Here is a 23339-nt window from a genome sequence, read left to right on the forward strand (position 1 = left end):
CCCTAGGAGGTCAAAGAAAATCATTCCTTTTTGTAATCTCTTATGTGCTAGCTGGTGATTTCACTTTTCTAAAATATCAAAAAAAAAACAAAAGCAAAATCATACTTCGGTCGTCCCCCTCCTCTATGCAGAAATAAGCGGAGAGTCACGCTGACAAGAAAGGCGTGTCAGAGGAGATGCCTACGAGTAATCTCAAGAAAGCGGCACCCGTATTTCGATACCAACCCAAGCCAAGGTGTGACAACTGCCCAAGCAGTCCCCTGTGACAGCTGGGTCCCCATTAAGGATTCAGGTCCTCCCTGCAGAAGTTGGCTTCTGAGTCCCAAATTTACATTGAAGACACCAAGGACAGCGTGCTGCAGAGGAGCAAGCTGAGCTCCTTCTAGGAGGTTCAGTGAACAGGTATGAGACTAAAAATCAAGTGTTTTCATGTTAGATTCAGAAGGCTATGTGCCGTTTCTCTCTCAGCTGGAAGGCCACCCATCCCCACTCTGCTTTGTGATACTTGGGCTAGGAATCTGGAAAACTGTGTTTCTCCTTTGCCGGGTTAGGTGAGCTTCAGTCAGCAGGGAGTGACAGGAAGACTGCAAGTCTGGAAGAGGGAGGAGGGACACGCTCCCTCCTGTTTGTGCTCTGTTCCTGCTACAGTCGCCCCAGTAACGGCCCCTCGGCCCTGGCAGTGGCAGTTGCTTCCAGTAGCAACAGTTGGTTCCAGTTCCCAGGTTTGCTTTTTTTTCCTATAGTCCCTGAACCAGGCTCATCATGCCCCCTCAGAAATACCAGCATCAGCCGACCAGGGCTCCATCTTCTAAGGTCTGGCTCTCAGCTCCGCCAGTTCTGCAAAGATCCTCCTCTGAGCTCCTGAGGTACCGATACTAACTGGCCAGCGCCCACTCCTCAGAGCTCTGGGTCCCAGTTTCATGGAGACCACCTGTGCTCCAAGGGGACCAGGAGAGCCTGGAAATGACCATTCCTCAGAGGTGTGGGTCCCAGTTCTGTGGGGGCCCCCTGCTCTGAGATCCTAAGGTACCAGAACAGCCAGGCAGTGCCCCCTCCCTGGACATCTGGGTCCCAGCTTCAGGGGGCACTTCCCCCAGGCCTCCACATTGTGACAACCCTCCTCTTCTCTACGTTTCCTCAACTCTTAGGGCAGAAGCTGTAGTTATTGCTTCTGTGTTACCTCGGTGCTTCTTTTTCGCCTTTTCTTTCCCTTAATACTTGTGTAACGGATTATGTTAAAGAGGTTTTCATTTTATAAAGTGGAATGGGTCCCTTTGAAGGCCATTTCTTAGAAGACTGACTTAATGACCTGCAAGGAGGAACACTGGGGCTAATTCTGAGACAACCCGGGATTGGCCTGGCAAACACATAGCAAAGGGATCTGCTTCAATCCCACAGAACAGTATTTCATTTTCTATGGTCATTGAGATTCAATCCTGGAGACGAGCCTGCATTCACAGAGGCCAAGTTAAGGACCAAAGTCAATACTGTTTTTAAAAAAATTACTTACACCATTCAAAAATACTCCTTCTGAGCTACAAGTAACACACAAAGTTTCAACATCGTGTGGTTTCACCAGCACATAACAAATCTCCCCATGAATTTGTCTCCAAGGTGGGGCTCGACATCCATTTGAAAATTCATAATCTGAAACCAATTATCAATCACTTTAGAGTTTTGTAAAATATGTTGGCTTAAAAAAAAATAAACATTATTGAAATTTTAAGTTTTCATTTTCTTAAATATTCAATTCTATTGTAGCTATTGAAGTATTTTGAAAATATAACTATGAAAATATATACAACACAAAATGAATCTGAGAAGATACAAACCTGAGGTATAGTCGATAGATTCCAAAACTGTTTCTTCTCCTTTTCCTGAGAAACGTTTGAGCAGCTCTATATCATTCTTAACAGTCGCTGGATTTAAACGTATTTCCCTGAAATACATGTTTAGAAATTCATTTTACGTACTTTAAAACAGAATCTATGGAAAACACGTGAAAACATTCCATTATATCAGGGGGAATATCTTTTTTGGTAATTAAAATTGCAGTTAAATTATAAACCAACAACAAAATTGTAGTTAATTTTAGCCAGGTTATAATCTTATAACTGTCAAAATGTCAAGAAATTAGTGACTCCTGGTTAATGCAACATTAAATATACACATTTAAGGATTCACTTCATTTCTTGATAATACTGTAATACTAGAAAAGACTACAAAAAGGAACAAGTTTTAAACCTTACAAACTCGACGTGATATTTAATAACTTATCTAATAGTCTCAAGAGACTTCGAAAATAACAAGGTTACTTAATGTCTTCAGAATTAGATGCAACTCCACTAGAATGTTTTAGCCATGTTAACTGCAAACTTTAATTTTTAGAAGCAGAAATATCCGTGCAATAAACCAAAATTTTATTCCAATAAAATTTAATGTTAAATCAATAGCAATAACCTCCATACTTTATTTTTCTTGGGTTTTTTCTATAAGTGAAAGCACTTTTTGTAACTAATTTTTAGAGGTGTTTTTTAAAAAGAACTCACAATGAAATATGTTTTAGAGAATGATTGAGTAGGTGCAGATCCAGTTGCTTAAGCAGCATGGCAACCTTCATCTTAATCTCGCTTTCAGGATCACCATCTTTGATAATTTTATCAAGAATATTTAATGCAGATGAGTCTTCTTTCATTGTATCATAATCCAAGCCCAGGATTTTTGCTATGGGATTTCTGTTAGCTGACCAAAAAAGTAAATAAAAAAAATGATCCTCTTGTCTTCCATTACAAGAAACATAAAGACTAACAAATCCTTCAAAGTCTATTTAAATGTGTTTCTTGGAGAGTGACGTCAGCATCATGGCGGAGTGAGCTTTCCCGTGAACTCTTCCCCCGACAAGATACAACAAAAGCAACAGTCACAGACCAACAACGGAATCCCAGACAGTGAAAACCTAGAGTGGAGGGATCCACACTGCGGCACATCTGAGAGCGGAACGTGCTGGGCCCCCGGAGGAAGTGGGGAGAGGTAAGGAGAACTCCGCTCCCTCCCCATCAGATCAGCCATCCCGGTCTGCGAGGCTCCCAGAGAGGGGGGAGGGGCGGCCCTCGGCGGGAAACCGTGGCTCTTCGGACTCTCTCAGCCAGTGGGAAACTCCCGCACAGAGGACTCAGAGGAGCCACAGGGCTACCATCAACATCTGAGCACCCCAGAGAGCGGATAAAGAGGGGCAAACGAGAAGCCTCCCACGTCAGGGACCCAGAGGGCAAAAGAGAGAGCTCCCCCCTCCCCGCAACCCGGACTCTGCAGCTCAACCGACCAGACCAGACCTAGCGATCCCAGGCAGACCTGATCAAAAGACTGGACCCGCGGATCGCAGCGGGGGAAAAAAAAAAAAAAAAACTGCGGATCGCAGCAGAAAAACCGGGGCAGAGCGCAGGGGGCTTAGACTACACAGCCCTTTACCACCAGACAGTGGCGGCAGGTGGAAATTGCAACCAGAGACTTCCAGGATGAGGAAAAACAAAACCAACACAGGAACCACAATGCAAAAATATATGAAATCACCAGACCAGAAACAAAATGACAAGCACCCAGAAATCAACCCCGAAGACACAGAAATCCATAAACTAAATGACAGAGATTTCAAAATAGCTATCATAAAAACACTCAACGAAATACGAGACAACACAGACAAACAATTCAATGAGATTAGGAGTTTCTTCACAAAAGAGATTGAAATCATAAAGAAAAACCAATCAGTGCTGATGGAGATGAAGAACACAATGGAGGAGATAAAGGAGAATCTGGAATCTTTAAAGAACAGAGCTGACAATATGGAGGAAAGAATTAGTACTTTAGAGGATAGGAATACAGATATACTCCAGATGGAAGAGGAGAGAGAACTAAGACTAAAAAGAAATGAAGAAAGACTCCGAGAAATATCTGACTCTATTAGAAAATGTAACATAAGAATTATAGGTATTCCTGAGGGAGAGGAGAGGGAAAGAGGAACAGAGAGCCTATTCAAGGAAATAATAGCTGAGAATTTCCCAAATCTGGGGAAGGAGCAGGAAATACCAGTAAGCGAAGCCAACAGGACGCCTATATATATTAACAGACAAAGGCCTTCACCACGACACCTAGTGGTAAGGCTAGCCAGGGTCAACGACAAAGAAACAATATTAAGGGCAGCTAGACAAAAACAAAAAATAACGTACAAAGGAACTCCCATCAGGCTCTTAGCGGATTTCTCAACAGAAACTTTTCAGGCTAGAAGAGACTGGAATGATATATTCAAAATACTGAAAGACAAAAACTTTCAGCCAAGAATACTCTATCCAGCAAAAATATCCTTCAAATATGATGGAGAAATAGTAACTCTCCCAGATAAACAAAAGCTAAGGGAGTTCATGGCCACGAGACCCCCACTACAAGAAATACTCAAGAAGGCCCTCAGGCCTGAAAAAAAGAAGAGAAAGGGAACACAAAGCTTGGAGGAAGGAGAAAAGTAGGTAGACAAAATCAGAGAAATAGTAGATCTTTACCGGAATAGGTTAGCAACCACTTAAATACTAAACTTAAAGATCAAAGGAAGAAATTCACCAAAAATAAATTTAACCTCATCACTGTAAACACACAGCCACAACACAAGATAGAATAAGGTATAACAAGAACAACTTAGAAGGGGAAGAACAAGAACAACTTAGAAGGGGAAGAGGAAAGTGATTGAATTGACTTAGTATAAGGAAATAGGAGGCCATCAGATAATGGACTATCTCAGAATACACAAGATTTTTTGCCCAAACCTCAAGGTAACCACTAAACAAATAATCAAAGCAAAACCACATATGATAAACAAAGAGAAAACTAGAAGAATCATAAGACAGAACAACCAAACTGAATTGGCAGTCCAAAACAAATGGGACAAGAAACAAAGGAAATGCAAAAGAACCAGAAAATAAGTGACAAAACAGCAACATTAAGCCCTCATGTATCAATAATTACCCTAAATGTAAATGGATTGAACTCTCCAATCAAAAGATACAGAGTGGCAGGATGGATTAAAAAGCAAGACCCAACAATATGCTGCCTTCAGGAAACACATCTTAGCACTAAAGACAAGCACAGGCTCAGAGTGAAAGGATGGAAGACAATACTCCAAGCTAATGGCAAACAAAAGAAAGCAGGTGTTGCCATACTCATATCAGACAAAGTAGACTTCAAGATAAAACAGGTTAAGAAAGACAAAGAAGGGAAATATATAATGATAAAAGGAACACTACATCAAGAAGACATATCACTTATAAATATATATGCACCCAACATGGGAGCACCAATGTACATAAAGCAACTATTAACAAACCTAAAAGGAGAAATCAACAACAACACAATAATAGTAGGGGATCTTAACACCCCACTTACAGCAATGGATAGATCATCCAGACAAAAAGTTAATAAAGAAATATTAGAATTAAATGAAAAACTGGACGAGATGGACCTAGTAGACATATACAGAGCACTCCATCCAAAAACAGCTGACTACACATTCTTCTCAAGCGCGCATGGAACATTCTCTAGGATAGACCATATGTTGGGAAACAAAGCAAGCCTCAATAAATTTAAGAAGATTGAAATCATAACAAGCATCTTTTCAGACCATAAGGCTATGAAACTGGAAATGAACCATGAAAAAAAAACTGGGAAAGTGACAAAAATGTGGAGATTAAACAACATGCTACTGAACAACCAATGGATCATTGATGAAATTAAAGGAGAAATCAAAAATATCTGGAAACAAACGAAAATGATAACATGCCATATCAAACCATATGGGATGCAGCAAAAGCATTCCTGAGAGGGAAACTCATAGCGATACAAGCCCACCTTAACAAACAAGAAAAAGCCCTAATAGGCAACCTTAAATTACACCTAACAGAACTAGAAAAAGAAGAACAAACAAAGCCCAAAGCCAGCAGAAGGAGAGAAATAATAAAAATCAGAGCAGAAATAAATGAAATTGAGACCAAAAAAACAGTAGAAAGGATTAATGAAACAAAGAGTTGGTTCTTCGAGAAGATAAACAAAATCGACAAACCCTTAGCCAGGCTTACTAAGAAAAAAAGAGAAAAGGCTCAAGTAAATAAAATCAGAAATGAAAGAGGAGAAATTACAACGGATACCATGGAAATACAGAGGATTATAAGAGAATACTATGAGAAACTATATGCCAACAAATTGGACAATCTAGAAGAAATGGATAAATTCTTAGACTTAGACAACCTCCCAAAATTGAACCAAGAAGAAATGGAGAATCTGAATAGACCAATAACAAGTAAAGAGATTGAAACAGTAATCAAAAACCTCCCAAAACATAAAAGTCCAGGACCAGATGGCTTCTCCAGTGAATTTTACCAAACATTCAAAGAAGATTTAATACCCATCCTTCTCAAACTATTCCAAAAAATAGAAGAAGATGGAACACTTCCTAAATCATTCTATGAGGCCAACATCACCCTGATACCAAAACCAGACAAAGACAATACAAAGAAAGAAAATTACAGGCCAATATCGCTGATGAACATTGATGCAAAAATCCTCAACAAAATATTGGCAAACCGAATACAACAATACATTAAAAAGATCATACACCATGATCAAGTGGGATTTATACCAGGGACGCAGGAATGGTTCAACATCCGCAAATCAATCAACGTGATACATCACATCAACAAAACAAAGAATAAAAACCACATGATCATCTCAATAGACGAGAGAAGGCATTTGACAAGATACAACATCCATTTATGATAAAAACTCTCAATAAAATGGGAATAGAAGGAAAGTACCTCAACATAATAAAGGCCATATATGATAAACCCACAGCCAACATCATACTCAACGGGGAAAGACTGAAAGCCATTCCTCTGAGAACAGGAACGAGGCAGGGCTGCCCACTCTCACCACTCCTGTTCAACATAGTACTGGAGGTTTTGGCCAGACCAATTAGGCAAGAAAAAGGAATAAAAGGAATCCAAATAGGTAACGAAGAAGTGAAACTCTCACTATTTGCAGATGACATGATTGTATATATAGAAAACCCTAAAGAATCTGTTGCAAAACTATTAGAAACAATCAACAACTACAGCAAAGTTGCAGGGTATAAAATCAATCTACAAAAATCAGTTGCATTTCTATATGCTAATAACGAACTAACAGAAAGAGAGCTCAAAAAGATAATACCATTTACAATTGCATCCAAAAGAATAAAATACCTAGGAATAAATCTTACCAAGGAGGTGAAGGACCTATACAATGAGAACTACAAGACATTATTGAAAGAAATCCAAGATGACATAAAGAAATGGAAAGATATCCCATGCACATGGATTGGAAGAATAAACATAGTTAAAATGTCTATATTAACTAAAGCAATCTACAGATTCAATGCAATCCCAATCAGAATCCCAATGACATTCTTCACAGAAATAGAAAAAAGAATACTAAAATTTATATGGGGCAACAAAAGACCCCGAATAGCTAAAGAAATCCTAAAGAAAAAGAACAAAGCAGGAGGCATCACAATCCCTGACTTCAAAACATACTACAAAGCAATAGTAATCAAAACAGCATGGTACTGGTACAAAAACAGACACACAGATCAATGGAACAGAATTGAAAGCGCAGAAATAAAACCACACATATACGGACAGCTAATTTTCGACAAAGGTGCTAAGAACATGCAATGGAGAAAGGAAAGTCTCTTCAATAAATGGTGTTGGGAAAACTGGACAGCCACATGCAAAAGAACGAAAGTGGACCATGTGCTATCGCCATTCACAAAAATTAACTCAAAATGGATCAGAGACCTGAAGGTGAGACCTGAAACTATAAAACTCATAGAAGAAAATATTGGCAACACACTATTTGACATTGGTTTTAAAGGAATCTTTTCAGATGACATGCCTACCCAGACTAGGGAAACTAAAGAAAAAATAAACAAGTGGGACTTTATCAGATTAAAGAGCTTTTATAAGACAAATGAAACCAGAATCAAGATGAACAGACAACCAACCAGCTGGGAGAGAATATTTGCAAAACATACATCTGACAAGGGGTTGATCTCCATAATATATAAAGAACTCACACAATTGAACAACAAAAAAACAAACAACCCGATCAAAAAATGGGCAGAGGAAATGAACAGACACTTCTCCAAGGAACATATACAGATGGCCAATAGGCACATGAAAAGATGCTCAACATCACTAATCATCAGGGAAATGCAAATCAAAACAACACTAAGATACCACCTCACGCCTGTTAGAATGGCTATAATCACCAAGACAAAAAACAACGAATGTTGGAGAGGATGTGGAGAAACAGGAACCCTCATACACAGCTGGTGGGAATGCAAATTGGTGCAGCCTCTATGGAAAACGGTATGGAGATTCCTCAAAGAATTAAAAATAGAGATGCCCTATGATCCAGCCATCCCACTACTGGGAATCTATCCAACGAACCTGAAATCAACAATCCAAAGAGGCTTATGCACCCCTATGTTCATTGCAGCATTATTCACCATAGCCAAGAAGTGGAAGCAACCTAAGTGTCCCTCGACTGACAACTGGATTAAGAAAATGTGGTATATATATACAATGGAATACTACTCAGCCATAAAAAAAGACAAAATCGTCCCATTTGCAACAACATGGATGGGTCTGGAGCGTATTATGTTAAGTGAAATAAGCCAGAAAGAGAAAGACAAACACTGTATGATCTCACTCATATGTGGAATATAAACCAACACATGGACAGAGAAAACTGGACTGTGGTTACCAGGGGCAGTGGTGGTGGGGGGTGGGCACAAGGGGTGAAGGGAGTCATATATATGGTGATGGACAAACAAAAATGTACAACCCAAAATTTCACAATGTTAGAAACCATTAAAACATCAATAAAAAAAAAATGTGTTTCTTTCATTAAGCTTTCTCTGATCGACTCAATTAAAATTAATCTCTACTTCTGAGATTCTACTGTACTTAGGAACTTTCTCATACCTCTTGAGATGTTCTACCTTGTATTGTAATATCATCTATATATGTCATCACCCTAACAGGACAAAGGCCAAGACATTCTTTTTCTTTTAGTTGACTGAGGGCCATTGTTCAGAATAGGCATTTGATTAATATATTTAGAATTGACTTGAAGATAGAGAAATACCGGTCTCCTTAGAAGAATCATCACTAGAACTGTGTGTGCGTGCGTGGGTGCGTGCGTGCCTGTGTACAGGTGCTCAGCATTCATAAATGCCTTCTTTCCAAAGCAGCAGGCTTCTTCAGTCTATAGATCTACTGCCTGTCTTTTCCACCTGTTCAAACTGCTTGTATTCTCAATGCCTTTTAATGTTAGCATTGGAAAAAACAAATCTAACCAGCATTTATACACATACCAAAATTATAGTGAAAAACTTAAATACCAACTCACGAGCAAGTCTGACACACATGTGAAAGTTGAACCTAGAGATGCTGCAAACAGAATTCGGCAAAGGTAAAAAAACCATATGGTTGAAAATGACGGAGAAAGGAGCTAAACCTTGTTTAGAAAGGAGGAATTCAAGTAAGACGAAAATATATATGCATTTGGACAGGGAGGGGGAAATGCCTATGGGACTAATTCAGAAAGCTTGACCTGACTGATACAAAGAGGAGGCCAGGGATGGCATCAACTCTCCAACAGGCAACGGGCTACGCCACCAGAAAATAGCAGAAAAGGCGCAGGGCCGAGACAAGACCGCATGAGGGGAGCGGGGGGCACAGAGAGGAGGCCCAGGAATCAACAGCTCATTGAGCATCTCAACTTACCCTCAAGGCTGTCAACTAGAAAGATCTGTGACAAGGGATACTAAGTGAATTCTGGGGAAAGACATAAAACTGACTCCCAAATTGCTGGGTACCACGCAATTTGGACTTAAACTAAGAGTTGTACCTAGAACTCATACAGAAAAGGCAAAATGCAGCAAAGGATACATATTTAGCCAAACTAGATAATAGCAGTCTATGTGTTGTTTATATATTACGTTGAATTTAATGAATAATCGTGCCTCTATTCACTATCTTCTAGAATTCAGCTTTACTCTCAAGATTTCATCCCTCTTCAGGAAATTAGCTTTGATGTACAGATAGCCCAATAAGGAAGAGTAGGAAAGAGGATGCTGTCTTCAAGTTCACACTAAGAAAAAAAAAAAGCACATTCCCACCTCATAGCAACAGGCAAAGAATGATGAGAGGTAGAACACAGGTACCTCACGCCTGGGACCCACTGGTCACGTGATTCCAAAGGCACAAAACACATATACAACATCATTACCTACTGGTAAGTGTTTCTACTCATAAGAAATATTTAGAGCACAATTACAGCAGGCAATCAATTACATTCTTTTTTGCATGTCAGATGATTGATGATAATGGGAGCATTATGTATCCCTAATGAAGAAGAAAAGTATGTCCCACTGAATGAATGTAACTATTCACAAACAGCTGTGAAGTCCACAATGGAACAGGGCTGGGACAAACGGAAAGTGAGATTATTGTGGACTATCTCTGCTAAAGGAAGAGCCTACATTCATTTTAAAGGAAACAGATCATCATGCATCACAGCAGTATGTGAGGGAGAAGGTGGATTTCGCTGCTGGCCCTGGTCATCTATCTTCTCTCCTGACGTGGACCTTCAAGGCTACAGGCCTCTGGTCTTTCCAGAAGCTAAGAAGGCTCTCTTTAAACCACATGCTAAAAATTAGAAATCTAGAAGCTTACTCACTGTCAAATATTAGGCCTTTTATTTTAAAGCAGAAATTTGATATGAGCATAACATTTCAGCCAAGGAAAATTAACGACATTTTTATGACGTTGAACATATGACTTTTTACCTTTAGGTAGTAAAACGTTTTCAAGAGACCATAACAAATGATTCCCCTCAAGATTACATTTCAAAAAGTTCAAATCACAGACTGGAATGTAAATATCACCTTCAATACACGCTTGTGCTTCCTTCAGCTTTCTATTTCCGGCAATAAATAACAAGCGTGACAGCTGCCCAAAGCTCCTGACTTTCATTTGCGGTACAGAGAGAAACAGCAAAGGCTGTCCATTTTTATCCACTTCTTCTGATTTGACTCTTGTTTCACTAAAAAATGAAAACAAAAATTGAAAGCTTAAGGTTACCTGGATGCCAGTAGAAGTCAAATTTAAGACATTTTGACAAATTATTCCCATGTCTCATCATAAAACACTGAGAATATAAACACCTCTTGGTAGAAGCTCATCTATTTTCCCACTTTCATCCACACTCAGACCCTTAAATCCCCAAACTTATTAGCAACCATAGTGAGCAATATGATACATCCAGGAAGAAAATTTTAAGAAATTTCTTGAACACCTACATGAACTCAATCATAGTTTTTGTTTTTCTAACATTGTGTTGGACATCTTTTAAAAAAATTACTGGTTCTACAGAACCATTTGTGTTTGTGGGCTTTCTAATGTTATTTTATTTATAAAATTTTTACATCATAGTAATTAGTGGTTAGAAATTTTCTTGGCTACTCTGTGTTTATGAACAAAAAAGATATGAAAAAAAGACAAACTAGATCCCTTCTGTGGATTATTTTCCCACTCCAAACCCCCTAATTTGGTTTACTTTAGGATAATAAGCAGTTTTTCTAAATGGGCTTTTCCTGATCAAAAATTATTGGGTCTCCTAGATTTGTGTTTCTGTCCATTTAAATGATTTTTTAGGTTGGCATTCTAGAAATATTAAGACGTTTTTACGGCAGTGATATTTCTATAGATTTCTACCACTTTACAACACTAATTAAACTGCCTCGGTTTTTCATTACATACTGATGTCTCTGGCAAAACTGTCCACAACTTCAGACCTGATCTAACTAACATATTTTAAATTGTAATGCAGGGCCAGCCCCGTGGCTTAGCAGTTAAGTGCGCGCACTCCGCTACTGGCGGCCCGGGTTCGGATCCCGGGCGCGCACCGACGCACCACTTCTCCGGCCATGCTGAGGCTGCATCCCACATACAGCAACTAGAAGGATGTGCAACTATGACATACAACTATCTACTGGGGCTTTGGGGGACAAAAAAGGAGGAGGATTGGCAATAGATGTTAGCTCAGAGCTGGTCTTCCTCAGTAAAAAGAGGAGGATTAGCATGGATGTTAGCTCAGGGCTGATCTTCCTCACAAAAAAAAAAAAATTGTAATGCAGATAAACAGATGTAAAATGTTGCCAACTCATCAGAAAAAGTAAATCTGACAGACTCATACTCTACTATTAACAGTATTTCAGTGGAATAGAAACAAGAAGATAGAAACTGTGGGAGGCAGAATAATGGCTTCCCCCAAAATGTCCATGTCCTAATCCCCGAAACCTGTGAATAAGTTATATTACACGGCAAAAGTGACTTTGCAGATGGATTAACTTAAGGATCTTCAGATGGGAAGACTATTCCGGAATATGTAAGTGGGTCCAATGTAATCAAAAGGGTCCTTAGAAGGGGCAGGCAGGAGAGTCAAGTCAGAGAAGGCGATGTGATGATGGAAACAGAGGTCAGAGAAATGCAGAGCCATAAGCCAAGGGATAGGTGGCCTCTAGAAGCCAGAAAAGGCAAGAATGAATTTTCCTTCAGCTCCTAGAAGGAACACAGCCCTGCCAACACTCCTTTCAGCCCTGTAGACTCATTTTAGATGTCTCACCCACAGAACTGCAAGATAATAAATCCATGTTGTTTTAAGCCATTAGTGTGCGGTAATTTGTTAAGGCAACAATAGTAAGCAAATACAGGGACGTTTATCAGGTCTTGCCCACTGCTCTATCCCTACTCCCTCGAATAGTAACTGCACACAGAAGGTCTTCAATAGATATATGAGGAATCAATTAATGAATAAAATATTTTTAGACTTGCCAGTGACATGCATCACGGACGAAATGTATATTTTCTCTAAAATAAAGCTTTTGGAATAATGTCCTTAGGACTGAGGAGAGTTCTTAAAGGCCTGTATCAGAGCTGGCCACTCGAGCTAAGTGGATGATGACAGGACTAAGTTATGGGCTGCCTGAATGCCAACAATATCAAGCTACTTAACTTGAGAAAGTGAAACGCTAGTGAGAAACAGGAGACCTGAAGGGCACAGGTGACACTCTTCATTGCTCCTACCAGCTGAAGCCCGTAACTGAACAGAGCACTAGGCACTAAAACACCAGCTACAGAGAGGAGTGCTGAAAAGTAGGTTTCAGTTTCTGGGCTCATAGTCTCTAACACATGAAGAAAGAGCTCTTTGAAAGAAAAATACTACATCCACCCCAGGAAGATCAAGAAGAACGTGCTGTAAATGAAATCCACCAACCTGATTAAGAGACTTTTAAACTGGAATTGGCAAAAGGAGCTAAAAATACTCAGCTTATACTATAAAGCAAGAGAGCAGGAAAATGTCTTCTTTATTTAATCCTCAACGTCTAGTTTAGTGTCCAGAACATAGTAATTACTCCATAAATGTATGTCTAAATAGTAACATAGGAAATAAGGCCATAGTTGAGAAACAATTTAGTAATTCTCAGGGATGAAAAACGAAGAGCTCAATAAACTTACGGCCACTGATCTTAATACCGTGACTTAGAAATTTTACCAAAACACGATAATTATTGTTTCATAAAACAATACAATTTTGAGGTTGGAGATCATGTAAATTCCGTCCTTCATGATATTGATCAGAAAACTAAGGACCAAAAAGGTATGAATTGTGTGTGAAGTGTGCATTACTGAGGGGAGAGGGCCATTGCTCAGGCGTCCTGACTTCTCATCCATACAGAACTCTCACCAGCATACAATTTTATCCCAACTCGTACATATCACCGAGACACAGCAGAGTGAGATTCGTAACTGAAATATGGCAATATTAAAGCAGACGCGATTCAAAAATCATAGTTCTACTGGGGAAGGAGAGAAAAGAACAGGTAATAACATTTTCACAGAGGGATTCTGAATGCTTATCCAATTTATAAATTTCCCAAACTACATTATAAAGAGTCAAAGCACATCAGCTCTGTGCACCACCAAAAGATGGTGTTACTATTGAGTGGTGTCATTTGTCCTTAGTTTACAGTGGATTTGGGCTTCATTCTGAGGTGTTTTAGGAAGATTATTAATCTCATCCTGTCTGATAAGAACAAAAGCAATCAAAAATGGTAATAAAAGAGACATATGATTTCCATTAAAATGAAAGTAGAAATATTTTCGCCCCAAAATTCAAGATGGAGAGATGATGACAAATGTTATTACAGGATAAACAGCTGTAAATTGGGAATGATTCTAAAGGAAAAGAATGAATCATGCAACATGTGAAAAGCACTGTGCCTATCTATTCAACTAACAGCGATCTGCACAAAAGGAAAGAAGACAGTTGACGAAACGTAAAACCTTTTCAGTTTGTGACTAAAGCATCAGTTTCAACGTCAGGTGCCAACTAGCCCAGTTCAGAAGAAGGCTGATCAAACGTTTACTGACTTCTACAGAGAGTGCATTTGGAGATGCACAACACCAAACGAGAAGTGAGGCCAAAAGCATAAACATATTCCCCAAAGTATCTGCAGAGATCAACAAAAAGGGGTAGCTTGCGTACTTCACAACTTTCATTATAGATAAAACTGACTTGTTTGGGAACAAAAGGCCTGAGAGAATGTACGTCCCCAAGAAGAAGAATCTGTCTTTACTCTAAAACATCCAAGGATGCTCCTATTTGGTAGAAACACGTCGAGAGACCCCAAGCTTAAATCCTTCTTGATGACTGTGGCTATCCACATGGACTTACAGATCTGAATCCTGACTGGAGAAAGAGGAGCTTCCCCACTTTAAATAAAGGACTAAACGCTGTACTAAGGGCCAGCAGCCAAGCAAGAAGAGTGCATGTGATTCAAAGGGCAAAGAAGGAGGTATCGGGGCTGTTTAAACAACACGCTCTTCTGGCCATTGAGGGCATCTCTGGTTTACATCGCTTGTTATGTTGCCGGACGTAGCAAACACCAAGTGGCTGTGGGTTGCTGACAGTTCTTTGGTTTGGGGGGTAGAGCAAGGGACATGGTCAAGACCTGGATGTGAAAGCATTTGATATTTTCCATCATTACCAAAATCTCAGCTGTATCCTCTGCCTTCTTCGGGGCGATCAGTACCTATCTGGTTTTCATCAAGCCACACAGGCATGGTTTCTTTCAAGTGTAACAAGCGCTATTATCAGATCCCTCTCATCCCTTCCAACATCAAAGATATCGTCAATAAAGGTCAGCAACAAGAAGGCTGGATAGAAAAATTGGCCCAAGGAAAAGCTGCATAGTAAATCTGACAGAAGGAAGACAATCAAGGAGTAGTTGGTTCAAAACATAGACAGTGTCAAAATGTCAACACATCCTGCCTAAGTGGAAATGCTGTACATAAAGCTGTATGCAAAGATATAAGAAGGGAAATAAAGCAAAAAGAAATTGGAGGAGGATAGAGAAAGAGAAATAGGGATACATTTGAGGTGTGTAACAGCCCCCCTAACTAGGTCGCAGATGAGGTCATGTTTGTACTTGGAACACAAAATTAGTACAGAAGCAACAGTCTTGTACAATGACAACAGTCTTGATACTCTTCCGACATCTGCTTTAAATCCATCTTTGTACTAATTAGTGCATATGTTTTTAATTGATTTTGCAGATGAGTTCATCTTTCAAAGGTTAGAAAAAACAATGTGTGATACTATACTGAACTTAGATGGGAGCAACGAAGACTTTGGGAGAACGTGACCACAGGCACGGTTAGAAATAAAAACAATTGAAAAAAAAGAGATTTCAAAAAATTCAGAGAGAAGGTAGACCGTGATATCAAAACTAAAGGGCTTCTGAGGAGGCCAGCCCCGTGGCGTAGTGGTTAAGCACGCACGCTCTGCTGCTGGCGGCCTGGGTTCAGATCCCAGGCGTGCACCGATGCACCACTTGTCAGGCCATGCTGTGGCGGCGTCCCATATAAAGCAGATGAAGATGGGCACGGATGTTAGCCCAGGGCCGGTCTTCCTCAGCAAAAAGAAGACGATTGGCATGGATGTTAGTTCAGAGCTGATCTTCCTCACACACACACACACACAAAAACGAACAAACTAAAGGGCTTTTGAAGCACGCTTCAAGAATGGTTTTGCAGTTCTAAAAATGAGCTTCTGAGTTTATTCTCACAAATAATCCCAAAGGGAAAAAATGGAAAAGGCATCGATAAGAAGCTTTGGCTAGTTAGGGAATTGTTTTTGACTTTAAAAGTTCATATGCAAAACCAAAGAGAAACATGGTTGCAGAAAAGAGGCGCAGAACGCCTGAAGTGGAAAATAAACTGAGGCTGACCAAAACAAAAAAAAAAGATTTATATATGAATTTGTATATATTTATCATATATAATCATAATAGATACTTGTATATTATACATAAATATAACATATAATTGTATTGATATAAATTTTTGTAATTTATATAAATATATATATTTTAGCTACATTCAAAGGAGATAAATTGATAGCCTGCTATTTGAAGTAGAGGTAGGATTTTTTTTAATCTCAGATTTGGAAGGTTCTCATTTGAGGACAATGCTGATTATTAAGAAGTCTCTCCCTTATATTGAGCAAAATTTACCACTCTCCCTCTGCCACCCCAGGAACTGACAGATTTAAATACCAGAAGGGATTCTGTCTACACCAGAGATCCAAAACCAATGCCTACTGGCATCTGGCGGGTCATATGGATGAGTGGAAAGGCCAGACATAAAACAACAGCAAATGCTGAAAGTGCAGTGACCTGGAGAATGCATCCCTTTTCAAAAGAAATTCAAATTTAAATTAAAAAATTATATAAATAGTGTATTGGCCCAATAAAATATCCTCAGATTTATCCCAAGTGCCTCCAGGTTGTAATCCCCCGTTTAGAGGATTTCTGAAATTTACAGAGGTTACATGACTAGCCCCAAACCTATCACCAATCAATAAAAATATGTGCAATAAAGATATTAAATTCTAGAAGCAATTAACCCGCTTACCTGACAGCATAACCAGATTCAAATGCTGAGGGGTTCAAACCTGTTTTCCATTCAAGTGGATCTACAAAAACATATTTTGCCTCTTGGGGATGTTTATAGATAAAACTCTCCACAAACACAATAATTTCTTTCAATATGGCTTCATTTAGAGGGGTAGTTTCGAGGGTTCCAGTTCCACGTCCAGCAGCAGTCCACTGCGCGGATCTCGTCAGCGCCACGCCCATGGGACCGGTTAATGGTCAGAGCTGAGCTGACCACACACGCTACGTCAGAGGAGAGAGAGTTAGAAAGAGACAACAGCATCTGCCTCTTCACTGGAGCATTCTTCATTTCCAAGACTTCAAGCTGGGACTACGCAATCCACAGTCTGCTTATTAATCTTAGAGACTGATTTTTGAATCCTCTACCTGCTCTTCAATTCAATAAAATAGTTAATTTTCACTGAATCAGCTCTAAGTAAAACTGACTAGTACTTAAGGATTTTCCAATATCTGTCCGCCCTGAAATGAATAACTGCTTTCTCATTTCCCCAGGCGTAAGAGAGAAAATTCAAGTAACGGGGCAGAAAACGGAAACAGAAAACTCCAAGAGTGGAAAAAAGAATTGGAAGAGGTTGGCGTCGAGGCCTTTGGTTCACAGCTCTGCTGGGCCAGAGGTTAAGTGAGCAACGCTCTTTTGAGCTGGGTCACACATTGTTTAGAATTATGCTAGTAAACTGAATTCTGTTACCCTGACTTTCTTATAGTCATCATATCTGCATCTGTGCAATGATGACTGATGAACATGATTCTGGGGGCTCTGTGAGTTCCCCAAGTACCTGCTGAATTAATAAGAAATAGAGTAAGAACATTACTGTGAAATACTATAATTTTTTCTGAAAATTGGTACAGCACACAATTGATCCTATTAATGAGAATATTTGAGCAATCCAAATAGTGCACCCTCTGCCTACACATCCTGCCCAGAATATTTTATTGTACTTCACAACTTTCTTAAAAGCAAATGTGAGAGATGTAAGAATAAATGAGAATCAGACTGTTTTTTCTAAATTGGCTATCAAAAGCATCTAGCATTAAAATCTAAAACAAAAATTCAAATGAAATAAACTTTACTTTGGCTGAACAGAAACTAGTCTTTTAAAGAAGATCTTTAAAAAGATAACATATCTGTAACATCAAATAAGAGCCAACTTAGAAAACAAGTTCTGACATTAACTCATTCTGGACATTTAAGACTTTTTTCAAACAATCTATATTTGTTTGTTTTCTTATTTGTAATAACACTGACCATTAAAACCTTTCTTCCAGAACATTAGAACAATGGTTATAAAGTTAAATATAAAATGCAATTAGCTTTTCCTCCATCATTATTATAAAAGCTCAGAAGTACCAAGATTCTACAGAAATGACCTGAAGATTTCTCTGTACCGTATTAAATCTTGAAATCCAGTACCAGGGATATCTAGATCAGTGATTCTCAATGGGGCAGCATTGGCTGCTGAGAGGCAGTTCCGAAGTACTATACAGACGATTCATTATCAAAATGACAGGACGGAGACATCGTTGGCATTTAGTGATGGGACCAAGAATGCCAGATATCCTGCAACGTGCAGGACAGTCCCCCAGAAGGAAAAATTATGCTGCAATCTCCAGGCATCTAGTAGGTGAAAAACTTCAGATAAGTAATATCCGTGCCTAGAACCTACTTTACAAATAACCATAAAGTATTTTTTTCACAGTGTTACTGTACACTGAATTTTCCAGGATTGCAATAATCATATAAATCAAAGGAAGGTTGTACATGCTTCATTTTATAAGGAACTTTACCAACAGCTCAGCATTTTGGAAAACACCACCATTGATGGCAATGCTATTCACACAATTTAAGTTTCAACGACACACCTGTATCAGCCAGCACTGGGAGCCACTGCAGTCACAGTAATTCTATGGAACGCTGGAGCATCAGACTACTTTACTGTACATTCTGGTGTAGTGGGACCTGAGCATTTACATGCTGGTATTTTATTACAATTATTTTCCTTTTAATTTTTCTTCATTTTACAGTTAGAGCTCTATCGATATTTCAAACTATACACATATATAGGATTATTACCTATGATTAAAACGGACATTACAAAATATTTGTTATAAAAACCAAGTATTCAATCAGATAGGGTTGAAAACAATTGAGACATATATATATATATACACACACACACACATACACACAGACACATATATACACACACACATACATGTTTATATATAAAAGTGTTTATACATAAAAGTGCTAGTGAAATAAAATGCATACTATTAGGGTACAAATTTGTTCTGTGCATTTCTTTTAGTATTCCAGTGTTTTGCTTCTATTGCTAGATTCCAAATACCTAAGCATGGACTGATGTTTATGCGTCACACTCTTGACTTTCCCAATATTGTGAGAATAAATGCAAACTAAGAATAAGTGCAAATAGCTTTCTTACACAGAAAGGCTTAGGTGGACAGTTCTGTTTGTTTTTACTGTTAAGTGTAACACTTGCTTTGGTAATCTTATAAAGCTATAGTGTGCGCATCATTTCACTCTTGTACCTTTTTAAAGAAAAATGTGAAATTACATAGATTACACAAGACTGCGGCAATCAACATACCATACAGCAACTTCCTAGAAGACACTTGAAAAAGAGCTAATAGGGGCTGGCCCCGTGGAGTAGCAGTTAAGTGTGCGCGCCCCGCTCCTGGTGGCCCGGGGTTCGGATCCCAGGCACGCACCTGTGCGCCTCACCGCTTGTCAGGCCATGCTGTGGCGGCATCCCATATAAAGTGGAGGAAGGTAGGCATAGATGTTAGCCCAGGGCCAGTCTTCCTTAGCAAAAAGAGGAGGATTAGGCATGGATGTTAGCTGAGGGCTGATCTTCCTCACAAAAAAAAAAAAAAGAGCTAATAAACGCAAAAAAAATTCTTCTTTTCATTACGATAAATTTTTATAGAAATACAAACATAACATATTTGAATCTCTTCAAATTGTTTTTCTGAATCTAGTAAACCAGAAGCTGCAGCAATGGACAGGCTTGATTCTAGAAGGCTGGTTAGCAGAAGGCCTAAGAAAACCTCAGGGGGGGTTATCACCATCCAGAAGGCGAATAGAATATTATTAGGAAAAAAAGGTGGAACAAAATCCCAAAGAAGAGGAAACCACGTATAAAAGGGCTAAAAAAAAAAAAAGAGAGAGAGAGAGAAGTGATTTGCAGGCCTAACCGAATGAGTTTTAAAAAGAAAACAGGGTAATCTGGTGTTTTTTCATCTTAAGTGTGAGAAATTTCCGATGGCTTCTTAATTTACCAAAAGAACCAAAGCCACAGCATTTATTCCACTAATCCCAGTGGTGTTCAAAAGTGGTCAGTACAACTCAGGGAACAATACCAAAACTAACACTTATCTAGACAGGCTACTCCTCACTTTCTACCCATGGCCATTCCATGAGTGTTCTAGCCTAAGAACCGTAGTGAAAATGCACACATATGAATACATGATATGCATCTTTGAAGTAAAGTAAGATTTTAAAGAAGTTTAATGAGTAAAACGAAAAAAGTTTTTGTGCATGCGTTTGTTTACATAAATTGAGAATCACTATGCACTCATTTTTGCTAATAATCAAATAGATATAACAGAATTTGCTTTGCTAAGAGTCAGTTGCAAGCTTCCAGGATCATTACCAAAATGAAACCCATTCGTGAATAATTTCTATGACACTTGATCAGAAGCAAAACTGAATTTTTTATGAGGCTACTAGAATGTAAGCATCCACTCTGAGATCTAGAAACGTGGCTGGTAACATCGATTGGCAGACACTGCATACACGGCATTCTGCGAACGATGAAGCTATTCAGTGAGACCTACAGAACAGTTAAAATTTCAGAACTGACATGAACAGGGCTCTGAATCAAACTAAACCCAAACCCTGTGTAAAGACACGCGATGATGGCACCAACCTGACCGGTTACAAGACTAAGGAGTTGTAGGATAAGTCTGCAGGGATGAGGAGGCGGGCGACAGGTGGGAAAGGGCAGGCAGCGAAGACAGAATAGAGAGCAGAAGGCAAAGCTGCAAGGGCGGAGGAGAAAGGCGAAGAGGGAAAGAGAGACAGAGAGGCGGCCGGAGAAGTAGAAAGAATGGATAGGGAGGAGGTGTGGTCCGGGCAGGGTGGACAGGGGGGCGCGGGGGCGAAGGAGCAGGAGGGCCCCAGGCCCGGCTGTCCGCGGGGAGGCAGCGGCTAGATGGGAGTGGCAGAGAGAAGAGGAGGGGCAGATCTCGGGCCCGAGGAAAGGGAAAGGGGCGAGGGGGGCAGAAGCGGCCCCCCATTTCTCCAAGCACGCGGACGGCCGCAAGGACTTAAGCGCGGGCCGCGCGCGGGCAGCAGGGCCCGCCCCCGGGAGCGGCACCCACCGGCCGCACTCACCTGCAGCGCCCAGCTCCGCGCCCGCACCCGGCTCCGCGCCGCTGCGTGCGCGCCCGCCGGTTGCTAGGAGGCGAGGTAAACACCGGCGCCCGCGCCGGCGCGCGGAGTCGCCGCCCGCGGAGGAGAGCTCTGAGCCCGCCCTCGGCGCCGCGGCGGCCCTGAACTTGCGCCCTGAGCCTGCCCAGACCGCCCCCGCCCGGCCCGGGTCCCCGCCGCCGCCAGGCCGGGGCCCCCTGCCCGCGCTGGGCTATGCTGGCGCTCGTCCCCTCCCTGGAAACAGTGTTATTCAACCTCCTTCCTCGAGGGCTGGGCGCACCTCTCTCCACCGGGTGGGAAACGTTTACCTTAATTAAGGTCACGAGCAGCTAGGGGCTTTAGCAGCGACTTAACAATAAAACAGAAAGCAAATAGAAAGTATTCGTTAGAAACACAGGTATAATTTCTCCGCAGGTGAAATCCAGACAGGTGTTCTGTAGTGTGCCATAAGGTGTTCTATGTACCTTAACTCGTCACTGAGTTCTCAAAAATAGCATAGAGCCTCTCACAGGATATTGGAGACTTCAATGTTTCTCTCCAAAAAGCAAATATAGTAGAATAAGACTCCCTGGAAAAGCGGAAACTGCTCTTCAACAGTCTAGTTCAGAGAATTGGAATGAAATGAGAACATTTCCCCACTTTTTAGAATGCCTTTTACCTTTGTCCATTAAGATCCACCATTAGACACCGTACCAACAAGAGTCCCAACTCTGAAAAACCAGCGAGGGCTGAGGGAGTGGAAAAAAGAAGATATTGGGGGGGAAAGAGACAGTGAGCCGTATTCTATCTTGGGGGTGGGGGCGGGTAGAGTGTTCAGTTCTGGAACTGGATTCTCTCCCTAAAGCCTGAAAGGCAGGTGTGTCATGATGTGGGGCACTACATGTCAGGGTACTGTACTGTCTCAACTCAAAAATGCAGTCTTTCTGCAGACACATAGAGACATGAGATAGATTTGGCCTTTGTTTTGGGTTCTTTTCTTCTCTTTTTGACAGTATAAAAGTTGTTGGGAGTGGAATCACTTTGCCTAAAGGAGCTGAGAAGCCAAGAGTTGCAATTTATGGGACAGGAGGATTATGTGCTGTTAGGTATATAATCTGAAGGGAGCCCTTTCAAAAAAAGGATAGGTTGCACTCTGAGAAGATCACAGCACCATACCTATAAAGTTGATTCAGGTAACAAACTGGTGAGGGTCGACAAGCTGGTGAGGGTCAGAGTCCACCCTTCAGAGGGGTTCTGGAGCAGTCCTAGAAGCAGGGAAACTTCTTTGGGTACTTTATTTCAGTTGCACGTGTTAATCAGCCGTATAAAATGAGAGAGCATTGTTACTGAGCTCAATGTAGAAATACTGTTTTGCAAAACTGGAACAAGCCAGCACCCACCAAGATCTGAGCTTCTGTGTCCTCATTTACCAAATTCATGCTAAGGGTCAGAATCCACCATTGCTTCATCTGATGGCAAAATCTGAATTTATTAACCTGAGATTTTCCAAGAAAAAACGTGTAATAATGTTTAAATTTACAAAATTCCCAGCTGGCTTATTCCAATTTTTCCTTGTTATGTTGAAGCTCTAACTTGACTGAGCTTCAGATCTCAGCATAAATGACTACCTCTCAGAGAGTGCTGACCCCCCCACCTAAAGGAGCCCCCCGTCACTCTCTGTAGGGCTTATTGCCTGTCTCCTACCACTGCAGTAAGCTGCATGACATAGGGACCTTTTCTGTCCCCTAC

At 40.4% G+C, this 23339-nt stretch overlaps 2 protein-coding genes across 3 annotated transcripts in view; both read right to left on the reverse strand.

The window, feature by feature from the left end:
• Positions 1-18810, reverse strand: part of ODAD2 (outer dynein arm docking complex subunit 2) — a 182302-nt gene extending 163492 nt beyond the window's left edge. Inside the window, exons 1-6 of one of the 2 annotated variants that reach the window (XM_058532680.1) lie at positions 18548-18810; positions 17121-17383; positions 11030-11187; positions 2550-2742; positions 1833-1939; positions 1511-1647 (exon numbers count right to left, since the gene is read on the reverse strand). In XM_058532680.1, the coding sequence (XP_058388663.1) occupies positions 1511-1647; positions 1833-1939; positions 2550-2742; positions 11030-11187; positions 17121-17344 (819 nt within the window). In that variant the 5' untranslated portion in view covers positions 17345-17383; positions 18548-18810. Of the gene's footprint in view, positions 1-1510; positions 1648-1832; positions 1940-2549; positions 2743-11029; positions 11188-17120; positions 17450-18547 lie in introns of those variants that run through there. The other variant, XM_058532681.1, reaches the window with a different exon arrangement.
• MPP7 (MAGUK p55 scaffold protein 7) overlaps positions 1-23339 on the reverse strand; it is a 456322-nt gene that overhangs the window by 105634 nt on the left and 327349 nt on the right. The window lies entirely within an intron of this gene.

The sequence above is a fragment of the Diceros bicornis genome, chromosome 36 (genome assembly GCF_020826845.1).
Source record: "Diceros bicornis minor isolate mBicDic1 chromosome 36, mDicBic1.mat.cur, whole genome shotgun sequence".
Classification (NCBI taxonomy): domain Eukaryota; kingdom Metazoa; phylum Chordata; class Mammalia; order Perissodactyla; family Rhinocerotidae; genus Diceros; species Diceros bicornis.